Here is a 12,926-nt window from a genome sequence, read left to right as displayed (position 1 = left end):
GGATGGGCCACAGGCTTAAAATGATGGAGCGACGGGTTTTTTTTCCGATGAAGGTGAATACATCTTCAGAAAAGCAAACGTGGAAACATTGAAATCTGCAACACCATGGTCAGATGGAAGATGGGTGTTCAGCTCGATAAAATAACAGTAAAGCTAAAGGATTTAAACATGAGGACGCTTCCTAAAATTGTGATTAGCTACGACTCCTTTTGCATCTCAGGGTGTTGTGGATGTCTTACAAATGGCAAACTCGCAGTCACAATCTCAAAATTCAGAGCATTCCTCCACCTCCTCTCTTCAATCTATCCCTTCATGTCACCCTCTCTCTCTCAGCCGTCAAATCTCTTTCTTTTTAGTCTCTCCAGCTGCTTGTGCCATCTCTCTGCCACTTGAGAGTCCCTCTGGGCCACACCAGAGAAAAAGGCCTCCCAGAGTTCACCAAATATATGTGACATATTAGAAAAACGTGTGAGCAATGGATGGATTTCTAAGTACGAGAATTAGATCCTGAGGTTGGCTTTGCATCACATTAGCAGCGATGTGCACATTTATAGGGCTTATCATTGGAGGCAAAGAAAAAGAAATTTATATTTTCAGAGTGGAATGTTTAATAAATGATAGTGATTTTGAATAACAGTTAAACGTGTGCTGATGCTGGAAAAGAACATAAGCACGATCTGAGTGTGTGTGTGTGTGTGTGTGAGAGAGATGCCTATATCAAATGAAAATCTGAAAATTAAATAAAAATCTTTTTCTGTGAGGCAACAGGCCCGAAAATGAACTGAGCAAACGACTCTGTGGGATTTAAAAAAATATATACATATTATTCACAGAATGTAACCTGATGTTTTACCAAATTAAACAATTTTCATCTTGTAAATTATTTATATTATATCACAGGTGGAGAATAATTCAAATGTGCCACAGAAATGCGGGGCATTTTACGCACGGTTGATAATAGAGATTTCATGTTGCTGACAGGCTCCTAGTGGACCACACAGTGACCGGCCGCTGTATTCAGCCTTGTCCGCCAGTTGTCAGCGCGGATCCCCACAGAAGAAGAAAGAGAAAAAGAAAAAAAGCTGCAGGTCTCCCTCAGACAGCGGAGAGAGCTTAACCATGCAGCCCGGGACAATGTGCTGAATTGGCAGCCTATATATAAGTCTGCCATTTGGACACTCTAATGCCACTTTACCTTATGAGGGAACTTCAACCCGCAGCACCTGCTCAAAACAAAATGCCATAGGAGATCAACTTCGGCGAGCCCCCCTCCCCCCAAACCCCCCCCCTTCGCTCGGATTGTTTTTCAGACAGACACTCTCACTTACAAGAGAGAGGGGGGGGGGGGGGGGTTGCTGCTCTATAAATTGTTCTACCAGAGTCCAAACAATTAAACAACTTGTTGGAAATTGTGATTTACTGCAGGCGGGTGTGGGCAGGTCCAAACTGGCAACTGGAGGCTCTGTCAAGCCGGGCAATTATAACTCTGAATAGAGGAGTGATTTGATGTGCAAACAAAAACGTGGATGCGTAAAACAATTAGAGCTGATGCTGGGAAATTGCGCAAAACTCCGAATGTGACAAGCGATTAAGATATAGCTTCACAAATCTCAGAAACAATTGCGCGTTTCCTCTCTTAGCGGTTTTCAGACACATTCTCAAGCATGTGTGATCTCTCTTTCGCTCTGTTTCTCTAAAAGCTCCTTATCTGCATGCGAGCAGCGGCTTATCTGAGAAGTGTAGTGTGGCTCTAAATATTGGGGAACACCCTGAAGTGACTCTATCAGTCTTTTCCAGGCCGTTGTCGTGCGTCTTGTCCTCCTGTACCCTCTGTCACATCCTCACCGTGAACTCAGGGCAAATTAACTCTCACACATGCAGGAGACAGACCCGGCTGACTGTCCGAGCTGCAGACTCTTCACTCCGGACAAAAAAAAAGCTGTCCCTGCATGCATGGCTCAAGTTCACACCCGCACAGTTAACTTCATACATAACCAGCGCTGTCACTCTATCAGGCTGCACAACTGGCAAGTGGAATTGACACTTTTTTAGCACCCGTTAAGACGCTGCACGGTCCAAACTTTTAACGATCTAACATAAAGAAAGACAATGATCGCACTGGAAATAAAAGTTAAAAAAAAAAAAAAAAAAAAAAGAAAGAAACTTACAGATTAATTTCTCAACTCTCTCGCCGTGCTGGGACACTGTCCTGTTTTCCCTCGGTATTGTCTCCCAATGGATCTGTGTTAGGGCTCCGAGTCTATTTTAATTTATGACTCACGCATTCTTTTAGGGTCAGGCGCCGTGACCTCCGGGAGGGAAAGTTAACTTTGGCCCTAAAGACGCCCCACTTTTTCTCCCCATCCAGAGTATATTTCTCTCTATTATATCCCAGTACATGTGCAGGAAACACAAGGCACCACAGATCCACTGCGGGCTGAAATGTGCGTCTGTAGAGGTGCCGTGGAGCCGGGGACGCGCACAGCCCGTCCGACAGAGCGTTCACGATTGTGGACAGAAGGCTACCGCTGTGTGGCCGAAGAGGAAACTACTGAAAGTATCATCCCTCAGACTCCAGCGGGTCTGAATGGGATGACTTTAGGAGTCCTCGGATTTCTTGAAACTAAATTATGAAAGTGTTTAAAAAAAAAAAAAAAAATAATCAAACTTCAGTAGCTCTTAAAAAGTCTTTAATTTGTTACAAGCGATTTTATGATTTTAAGCTTCTTCTTTTTTTGCGCGTGGTGCTTCAGAGACTCTTTCTAAATGTCTCTTAATGTGTTCTGAGCCTATAGAACCATTTCCTGGTGCTACAGAACCGCTGAACCATTTCTGTTAATAGTACGCATGACAGGGCTGGAGTGGACAGTGCGTGAACTGAAGTTGTAGCCTCTCCTTTTCTTGCAAAATAGAGTTGCATCTTTAATGGCTGAAATGAAGCTTGAATATTTAATTTGGAGTATACACCTAACAGCTATACTCGGAGAAAAAGATAGACATGCATTGATTAACATACTTGGAAGTCATACACTTTTGCTCATTTCTGTGATGTTTGTGTGAGCACAGATTTAATGTTACTGATGTATTTCGTCATCGCCAGCTCTAAGATGAGCCTCAGTGGATGACAGTGGTGCGAAATGACAAGCATCTGACAACATCACGGTTTTAGTGTGCTTATTATATTGGATATTATAAGGGAAACCCCAATGTTTCTAATAATCTGTATTCGTGTCATAGAGTACAACTAAACAACGTAACAATAACATAACAATAACTGACAATCAACTGGTGATAGTGGTTATTATAATTGGTTATTGTTTTATCATGAACTTTGTTACTTTAATGCGTTTTATTTATTTATTTTTTTAGAATTGGTCTCATTTTGAATCAGTTATAACATCCACAAATTACTCTAAAGAATGGTGTGGGGGGTTTTCCACAACACTTTAATACGAAACTTTTCTAAAAAAATAAAAATAAAAATAAATAAATAAATAAAATAAAGTATTCTGTGAGTTAGTTTTTGGAGGTTATGTAGGGTCCAGCGAGGCTAATCACGGTCCAACTTCAGGTTTAAAGACACTGACGCAGAATGTGAATGTGCTGCTGTCATCGCTGTTTGTTGTGAGGCAGAGATAAGCAGAGTGCGCACCGACGTTCAAAACAAGCAGCCCAGAGAGCACGAGCCGGTCCACGCTGACTCAACAGGACTTCTCTTACCTGGATTCACTTATTCGGCATACGCTGCGTGTTCCTGGCAACACTGGAGGATTGTTATGGGGCGACGATAAAGAGTTTCAGCGTTGAGACCAAAACAAGAGCAGTCAGTTCAAACAGCCTTCCAATCCCGTGCGTAAAGTCACCATCGCTGGAGCGTGTCTGGGACTTTGGTAACTCCTCTGTTTGCGCTCCGCAGAGGATCACAAAGTGGAAGAAAACACTTGGGCGTCGTCGTCAGAGGTGAGAATGAGGAGGATCTTTAAAAAAAAAAAAAAGTATTTGAAGTTATTTCCCGTCCGGCACTATGTGGAGGTTAAGTGAGAGTGCAGGGCAGTGTCGGGTAAAGAGGCCGAGGCAGGATAACCCCTCCTCTCTCTTTCTCTTTCTCTCTCTCTCTCTCTCTCTCTCTCTCTCTCTCTCTCTCTCCTTCACTCTGCCTCACTCTCTCTGTCTCTCTCTCAGTCTGTCGGTCTCCGTGTGTCTCTGTCTCACTTTCTTCAAGTGTTTTGTTCATTAATGTAAAGCAGTTTATATTTGATCTTTCGCCCCTATTCCTCATTTTAACTTTTCCACTCATCTCTGTCTCCCTTTCTCTTTAGGCTACAAGCGTGCGTGCGTGCGTGCGTGCGTGTGTGTGTGTGTGTGTGTGTGTGTGTGTGTGCGTGCGTGCGTGTGTGCGTGCGTGTGCGTGCGCGTAGTGCTCACCTGCTCTTGGCGACCACTTTGAACACAAATTGAATAAATTAAATGAAATACTTTTATTGCTTTTATTTGACTGTGGCTACATTTTTCTTACCAACATTTTCTGTTTCACAAATCGAAATTGAAAAACAAACAACGCATAAGTTTGGCCTGTTAATAAACAAAATAGCGTATTTGTGGACAGTTTAAGCAACAAGGCCAAATGTCAAGCAAGTTTTCTTTGTGCTGATATTTTGCATATGTATTTGGGAAACGTCTCACTAGTGCTCGTTTATCATTTTTAAAACAACAACACATGTGCACGGTCTACTTGGGAATACAATTTAATTATAATCAAGTCTGTGATTGAAAAATAGCCTAAATCTCCTCTTTATCGAAAATGTCCTGTCCTTATCTGAAGGGCACCTGATATTGTAAAGTCTTGAAAATTGTTCTTCATTTTGCTCAGGAAAAAAAATGCGGTTTATTGAAAATATTAAAGGAAGGTGTCTGGGCTCACCTTTATTAAGTATATACAACTTGTTTATCTTATTTAAATGGGATTACAAGCCCCAAAAACGTCTCGTTTACTGTAATATCTCGATGATGGTGTGATGTGAGCGTCCTGTCAGAGGTGTGAGCGCCTCTGGGCTGTTTCTTTATTACCCTTACGCCACCTTTTGGCGGTTTGAATGCAGGTCACCCAGTAGAGAGTTTATTTTACACTGTGCATGTCCATGACCCCTCAAAGTGACGGCTTTTGGAAATAGATAGGCTAAATGTAATTAATTGAGAATAGGCTGTAGAAAAGCAACACATCCAGCTTCAATATCTGATTTAATTATGCTCCAAAATGAAATGATGGTGCCATGCAGGCTATTGGATCCGCCACTGAGATATAATATCGGAATTCCAGCATTAGAAGATCCTCAGTTGAGGTATTTAATGTGCATTCCTCTAAAACCAAACTCAATCTAGCCTTTGAGAAAAACACATGGCTATAGTTCCATCACAAATCTTTAATTGCTTCAGAGATGGTCATTGTGTTTAAAAATCACAGATGATTAAATTCCCTGGAGCCCCCTTATAATTGCCTCTTGACGTCAAGGACAGTCAAACATTGGCCAAATTAAGAATTGCATTAGGCCAATTGGCTGTTTTATTAAATATAGCCTTCTTGCTGAACGAGACAAGGACATCTCTATGTAATTACGTAGGCCTATTAATAAAAAAACTAGAATCCCCTTGTTTGTGGTTTGCTAGAAGTAGTTTACCTGTTTTCCTTCGACACTTCTGCGAACTTCTCTGTACTTTGACGTCGTGATGTGGAAATGTGCCTGGATCCAGCCACACCTAAAATTAATCTATCAGTTCAATAGTAGCTACTCTCGTTCAATCTGCTATATCATTCTGGTAGTGACAGACAGTCTTGCTAACTGATTTTCTCGTTTAGTGAATTTGATAAACAGTTATCTGTTTTTAGCGTGTAGTAACACAATCCACCGGTGACTGGCAGCAAAGAGTTGCCGTAACCGACTGCGACATGAAGAAGACGGAACCGGAAGTGGCGACACAGAGGCTTGTTGACAAATCCAGCTAGCCCTTGCTAGGTGGTATGCTATTCTGTTGACATTTACTAAAGCTTTCGTTCATAATGACTTCTCCAGAGAACAGGCATGGATCAAAACGACCGGCGTCTCCAAGTGACGTGAGTAAATTAATAAAAACTGAACATAACCCGTAGGTGAAAGCTATAGCATACCTAGCTAGATAAGGTTAGCATCGCGTTAGCCTGTTTGCTAACGCTATTCTTGGAAAGCTGCACCGTGAAACGTGAACACGTTTTTGTTTGCAGCCGGACGAAGTTTACTCGCCTTTTAAGGTTGAGTTGAAACTGTTATTGGATAAAACATGTCATGCATCGTGCTATTTTGTATCAAATGGGATTTAGATAAACGGGCCCTGGGTAAATTTGTAGTATGTTTGACAATGTTTTGTTGAAAATAGAGGGTTTCTTGACTGGAGGTGTTTTATCCAGTTTTACTGACTGGGGGTCACTGCAGTATCTTCTTTTTTTTTTATTTACCACTAACGTTTTATTCTCAATTGTAAATAAATTGCATTAAAGCAAATGGTGGGCAGCGGCACTAATATGTAAAAAAAAAAAAAAAGAAAAAGAACAAAAATGTTGACAGGTATGCTGTTGTAAAGATCATCTTTAAAGGTGCAGTAGGTAAGACTTATAAAACTAACTTTCTGTCATATTTGCAGAAACTGACCCTATGTTCCAGTAGAACTACATCCAGAAAAAATTGGTTCAGCCCCTTTGGCACCAACTACAGCCTGTAGTGTGATTTGCAAAAGTCCACCGCTCCCTGTTCAGATGCACCAATCAGGGCAGGGGTGTCTAACTGCGTGTCAATCACTGCTCATGCACACGCATTCATTCTCCCTTGTGGGGGGAGGGGCTTAGGAGACCGTTTTGGGCTTTAGCAGAAAGGGGGGGAGGGACTGAGAAGTTGTCGATGTTCAAATTGTTTGGCTAAGTCCTGGATCTTCCCAATCCTACCTACAGCACCTTTTAATGTTTTGTTGAGTGGGTCCTTTAACATTTCCAGAATAGAAAAGCTGCCTGCCCCCCCCCCCCTTTTTTTAAAACTACTTTCTGTGTTGGAATGATCTAATTATAAATGTATATCTATGTGTGTGGCTGCATAATGCCAGTATTTGAGGCTTTGTGTTAAACAAAAGCTGTTTATGTTTTCTCTCTCAGAACACAGCAGACATAACTCCAATGAATCACGTTATGTGGCCCTAAGTAGTCACATTACCCCAAATCTAGTTGACAGTTATACATATGTATGGGCTCATCTTTGTGATTTAGGTTGTTATTTTATGAACTTTTAGGGTTTTCTTTCCTCTGTCAATTTTACAATCCTGTATGTGGTCATATGCTACACTTAGACAAAAGGCTCACTCAGACACTTAGAGTAGACCAACAAAATCCCAAATGAGAATTCTGAAAGTAAACATCATCAAACGTACCTTCAAGACCGCGGGAATGATCCTTCTGGCTCATTTATTCTTCAGAGGGGAAAGAAACAGCTAGCACTGTTGGTTAGAAACAGCCTCCAGTAGTGCTTTGTAAAAACAGTCATTGTGTAAATGATGTGATTATTATCATCCATACCATCATATTATGTGTTTAATTATGTGGAAGTCTGCTCTTGTTGTTGAGTGCATGAATCCACATGATAACAATGTTTTGCCTCGACAGGATGGGCCTACCCAGTGGGCATCAGCTGATCTGGGAAGCAATGAAAGGAAGCAAAAGTTTTTACGTTTGATGGGCGCTAGCAAGGTTTGCTTTGTTTATTGTTGATCACTTCAGTATACTTTCAGTTCACTTCATTATAGTCCTGCAGTGCATAGCATAACGATAAAAGACAACGCAAATGCCTTGTTTAGCTTATCATTGTCACTCTATAACCTTTTAGAAAAGTTTGGACAACTGATATAAAATGGGATTGTTTTCTGTTTTCCAGAAAGAACCCACCGGACGCCTCGTCATTGGCGACCACAAGTCAACATCCCACTTCCGCAGTGGTAAGCGTCTTTATTTAGCGTTTGTAAATCGTGTATTTGTCCTGCTAACGTAAGACATGTCCAAACTACTGTTGCTTTGCCGCTTGCCCATGCTGCCTCATCTTTATGCCCAATGCAATTAACCTGGCTTCCACACGACACATCCGCCACTCAGATCTATCCATGCATGGATAGGCCTGAAATGGCTGGGTGTGCCTGCTGTGACCGGTGTCTCCTCTGCAGGGCAGGAAGATAGGCAGATGAACGAGCAGCTAGAGATGCAGTACCAGCAGAGCATGGACGGGAAGCTGTCAGGCCGGAACCGGAGACACTGTGGCCTGGGTTTCAGCGAGGTGAGGGGCTCATTCAGGGCCAGAAGAGGGGCCAGCGAACGGCGAGGTTTTGGAAATACATTTAAAATCAGCTCTTTGATTTATCTAGCCAGACTTAAAAACAACCTTTAGTAGATGTACCACTGAGGTGTGCTTAGACTGCTGACTGGTTATTACTTAACCAACTTGTTTTTTTTCTGTAGTTTTCTAATGAAACAATGCCCATCAATACATCTTCCTTAGATCTCCATAATATTATCATAATAATAGTTAATTACATACTATACTTTCATTTCACCAGAACCTCTTCCTCTACAGTGGTGTCCTTCTCTTTTAAACTCTCAGAAATATTGTGCTAAATATGTTTTTTTTTAATGTTTCAAAGCTAGAGCTGGGCGATATGGAGAAAATCAAATATCCCGATATACCTAATTATCGATATTGCAACAATATTGTAGCGTTGACAATTGGTGCTTTCACAAACCATTTACACAATGACACTAGCGATAAATAATCCTCAGCAATGTGGATATAATGATTAAGTGGTAAGTCTGGTGAGTTCAGAAAATGACATCACTTTACTGTAATGCAGCCTTTCAAACCAGGAAAAGACAACACTTATGCCATATTGCCATAATATGATATCCAAAATCTAAGACGATATCTAGTCTCATATCACGATATCGATATAATATCGATATATTGGCCAGCCCTGTTTTAAGCTATTAAACTAACTTTCTGCGCCTCCTTACTTTTCATGAGAAAGTGTGTGTGTGTGTGTGTATATATATATATATATATATATATATATATATATATATATATATATATATATATATATATATATATATATATATATATATATATATTGCATTATTAGTAATCACAATATAGAATTCCAATAAATCCTGTGATGCGTGTGAAGTAAGTTCATTTGTGCAGAATATTTCATACACAAAGAATAAAACTAAAAAGACAGAAACCATTTTAGAAATGAAAAGCTGAAAATAGAAGGTAGTTTAAGGATGTAACCACAAGGTGGATAATAATGAATGCTTAAGGTTTTGAGTCAAAGTTCGGGCAAGTCTTACACGTGCTGCTTCTCCATCTAGACTAGATGATCTGAGGGTCGAGAGAGTTCGTAGGGTACAAGACAGTAATAGGGATGATGATGTAGCCCAAGTATTACATCCATCCTTCAATGCCACTTCTTAGTTTTCTTTGTGTCTCACCCAGTTAGAGGCAACACACTCGTCTTTTGTGTTGTCTTTAAAATGTTGAGCTGTGTATGCAGAGCAGGGTGTAGCGGGCAAATAGCGCACATACACGGTCATTGTTTCTTATGTAAATACTACTCAAACAAAAGGCACACTTCTGCCAACACTGAACACATTTTCAAGGTGATATCACTTTCTCTTTTAATTTTATAGTCGTTTCTCTAGGGCTGGGTACCGAATTCAATACATTTTAGGCACAGACCGAATTGCCTCTAAAGTATAGAGTATCGAAAAATGCCTCGTCATTCAATACCTCAGGAGTAAATCTCATCATCACCAGTATAATATATATACAGCATGCAGCATGCTTCTACCCAGATCTAATAATGCTGGTGATTGGCTGTCTAACGTTACGTCGTAGAGGCAGTCAGGAAAAACTCTACGTTACGCACAGAGACGGGGCTCACATAATAGGAGCTGAGAAATAAATACTAATATTTGTGCTGTAATGTGTAATGTTGTAATTTCTTTTTATTTTGTAAAATTGGTATAAAAAAAAGTATTGTTTAGGAACCAGTATCAAAGTCACGGTATCGATATCGAATTTAGCCCAAGGCTGAAATATTCACCAAAATCCAGGGACATTTGTTTACACTTTAGGTTTTTAACATATATATATATATATATATATAAATTATCATCAAAAATCATCTTTTTGTTCCTGACCCACAGCCTGAGCCAGAGTTGTTGCCCTCCCCACCAGTGGACAGTCAGACAAAAGCAACAGAGCCAGAGGAGTCAACCAGTGAAGAGGAACCCGCAAACACGCAGGACGAAGGCAGCGACCCCAGCCCAAAGGAGCAGACCTCAGACCAGTACGAGGCCAGCTCAGACAGTAGTGAGGAAGAACAGAAACACGGCTGCAAAACGGCCTTTGTGAAGTCAGCGTAGGGCTGAGGGGATGTGCAGGGAGGAATTAGTTTTTGTAATCTCAAATTTGTAAATTTTGACGCTATTTGTTTAACTGTAGGCGATCACCCATCATTGTAGTCCTTTTTACTGTGTAGAAATGGGTTCTCTACACGAGTACTCATCATTGGGCGACATCCTGGAGTGCATCAAAGTTGTCAAAGAATTATGTCTGCAGGCTAATACGCCAGCTTTTGGTTAAGTGGTGGTATATCAAATTAAGATGGCAAATAGTCCTATTTTCATTTTGTTCAAAACATTTTAACAGTCACTGCATTTGCCACAAATTGTGTTGGGTGAAACAGGATTGCTTGCCATTCAGCATGATTGGTATATACATTGTACATTTTCTTGTTTGAAAACCAATAAAAGAAAGTGTCCGTTTACCATTTGCTGTTCTTAACACTAAAACTACAGTAGCGCGCAGACAAAGGAGGTGGTTCTATGTAACTGTTTTTTTATTCTGCATTATGAATCCTTGTAGATACATGAAAGTAAATGTTTCGTGCAGGTACGCTCTCAACCCAAGAAGCAAATGCAGATCATGTGGTCAAAATGTATTTAAACATTTAGCCTCTGAAGTCAGCATTGACACTGGTAATACGTTTTTCATCATTCAGGTTTGTCATTGGTTTAAGACTAGTAATTCTGAGAGGGAACTGTTTATCGTGTCCAGCAGAGGGAATGCAAACTGCCTAGAAAATTCTTATAAATGAAATGGGATGAATTAAAAATCATCCAAAATGTAAAGAAGCCTTCATTGGGTATTGTTTATTGGAAACAGTGCATGGATATTTTGTACGCAAATGCAACATCAGCAGTGCAGCAAAACCAGCACAATGATTGTCAATGACGGTCATTATACGTAACTCTCGCCAAAATGCAACCTAGGGTCTTTTTGTGAATGTACCCGAGTCAGACTTTCGTTTAAAAGCATATTTAGGACGGAATTGCCACTTTTAAGATTTACCGTATTCTCATTTTTCGGTCAAATGGCCTTTTGAATGGGAGTGCTAGGGGCACTTTTATGCTAGCCTCAAAATAGCTATTTTTAAAACACTAAGAAGGCTCGACACAACATGAGACTTTGCTCCAAGTATGACCAGGGGCTCTACACCTTAACGAAAGCTTTGACAACATTGTTTGTGTACCCAGAGTTTACTAAAAAAGGTTTTGAACAGCTCACCGTAGCACTTGTTGTTTCTGGCCGCAGCCATTTTATTAGTCAAAAACAATCTATTTCCGAATGCAAAATAACAGGGAGGAGAGTAAAGATGGAAAGCTCCTAAAGCTTAGTTCCATATAAATGCACGGATTATTTCTTGTTTTGTTGTTATTGAAAAACAATATTGACCTCTTAGTTGAAAAAGGAGCCTCATATGGAGTCCGTTCATTCGTATTCGGATATCGACTCGTTTTGACTGCCGAGGTGGTAGCGGCCGGAAACAAGACCTACGGTGAGTTGCTCAAAAGCTTTCTTTTTAGTAAACTCTGTGTACACAAACAATGTTCTCAGTGCTTTCGTTAAGGTGTAGAGTCCCTGGTGATACTTCGAGCAAAGTTTCATGTTGTGTCGAGCCTTCTTAGTGTTTTAAAAATAGCTATTTTGAGGCTAGCATAAAAGTGCCCCTAGCACTCCCATTCAAAAGGCCATTTGACTGAAAAACGAGAATACGGTAAATATTAAAAGTGGAAATTCCGTCCTTAATATGCTTTTAAACGAGTTTGACTCGGGTACATTCACAAAAATACTCTAGGTTGCATTTTGGTGAGAGTTACGCTTTAAGGGCTGAGAAAATCAGAGGGCAAATACAGTGTTCAGATGCCTTCACATTTTATGTTGCAGCCTTATGCTAAATTTTCCCATATCATTTTACACAAAAAAAAAAACTAAGATGTCACATTCACCCTTTGCTATGAAACTTGACATTTAGCTCTGGTCCCTCCCACTTCTCCTGATCATCTTTGAGATGTTTCTGCACCTTGGAGGCCACCTGTGGTTAATTTAATTAATTGGACATGATTTGGAATGGCACACACACCTGTCTGTAGAAAGGCCTCACAGCTGCCAATTTACATCAGAGCAAAACCTAACTGTCTGTAGAGCTCAGAGAGGATTGTGTTGAGACAGAGATATGGGGAGGAGAACCTGAACTGTCCACCGACATCCAAGCTGACAGCGCTTAGGAGGATCTGCAGAGAAGAATGGCAGAAAGAAATCCACAAATCCAGGTGTGCAAAACTTGTCACAGCCAAGAAGACCTGATATTGTTATAGATGCCAATAGTGCTTCCACTAAGTACTGTGCCAAGATTCTGAATACTTACCTCACCTAGCTATATCAATGTGATTTTTTTTTTTTTTTTTTTTTTTTTTCCCCCCCCCCAAGTAAATTTGCAAAAAAAATTGAAAATCTTGTTTT

General features: G+C 40.5%; 2 protein-coding genes across 6 annotated transcripts in view; one reads left to right on the top strand and one right to left on the bottom strand.

Annotated features, from left to right (window-relative positions):
• The window catches only part of LOC116046821 (transcription factor SOX-6-like), a 114,140-nt gene extending 110,007 nt beyond the window's left edge, over positions 1–4,133 (bottom strand). For 2 of the 5 annotated variants that reach the window (XM_031295255.2, XM_031295256.2), the window contains exon 1: positions 3,721–4,133. The gene's annotated coding sequence lies outside the window, so the exon portion shown is untranslated. Of the gene's footprint in view, positions 1–2,168; positions 2,473–3,720 lie in introns of those variants that run through there. The other 3 variants (XM_031295250.2, XM_031295254.2, XM_031295251.2) reach the window with 2 other exon arrangements.
• Positions 4,134–5,882: 1,749 nt separating this feature from the next.
• On the top strand, positions 5,883–10,893 carry c7h11orf58 (chromosome 7 C11orf58 homolog). The gene is made up of 5 exons (XM_031295257.2): positions 5,883–6,109; positions 7,679–7,762; positions 7,947–8,007; positions 8,230–8,339; positions 10,268–10,893. The coding sequence occupies exons 1-5, from the start codon at positions 6,056–6,058 to the stop codon at positions 10,484–10,486; spliced, it is 528 nt and encodes a 175-aa protein (XP_031151117.1). The 5' UTR covers positions 5,883–6,055; the 3' UTR covers positions 10,487–10,893.
• Positions 10,894–12,926: the final 2,033 nt, after the last annotated feature.

Source organism: Sander lucioperca, chromosome 7 (assembly GCF_008315115.2).
Source record: "Sander lucioperca isolate FBNREF2018 chromosome 7, SLUC_FBN_1.2, whole genome shotgun sequence".
In the NCBI taxonomy this organism is placed as follows: domain Eukaryota; kingdom Metazoa; phylum Chordata; class Actinopteri; order Perciformes; family Percidae; genus Sander; species Sander lucioperca.
Note: the sequence above shows the minus strand (reverse complement) of the source record. Positions and strands in the feature narration are given on the sequence as shown.

What these genes read in the sequence shown, in the direction of transcription:
- c7h11orf58 (XM_031295257.2), top strand. Translation starts at nt 6,056, where the DNA reads ATGACTTCTCCAGAGAACAGGCATGGATCAAAACGACCGGCGTCTCCA. An exon ending in GACCGGCGTCTCCAAGTGAC is followed by an intron (nt 6,110 to 7,678) that starts GTGAGTAAATTA and finishes TTGCCTCGACAG; the next exon opens with GATGGGCCTACCCAGTGGGC. An exon ending in AACATCCCACTTCCGCAGTG is followed by an intron (nt 8,008 to 8,229) that starts GTAAGCGTCTTT and finishes TCTCCTCTGCAG; the next exon opens with GGCAGGAAGATAGGCAGATG.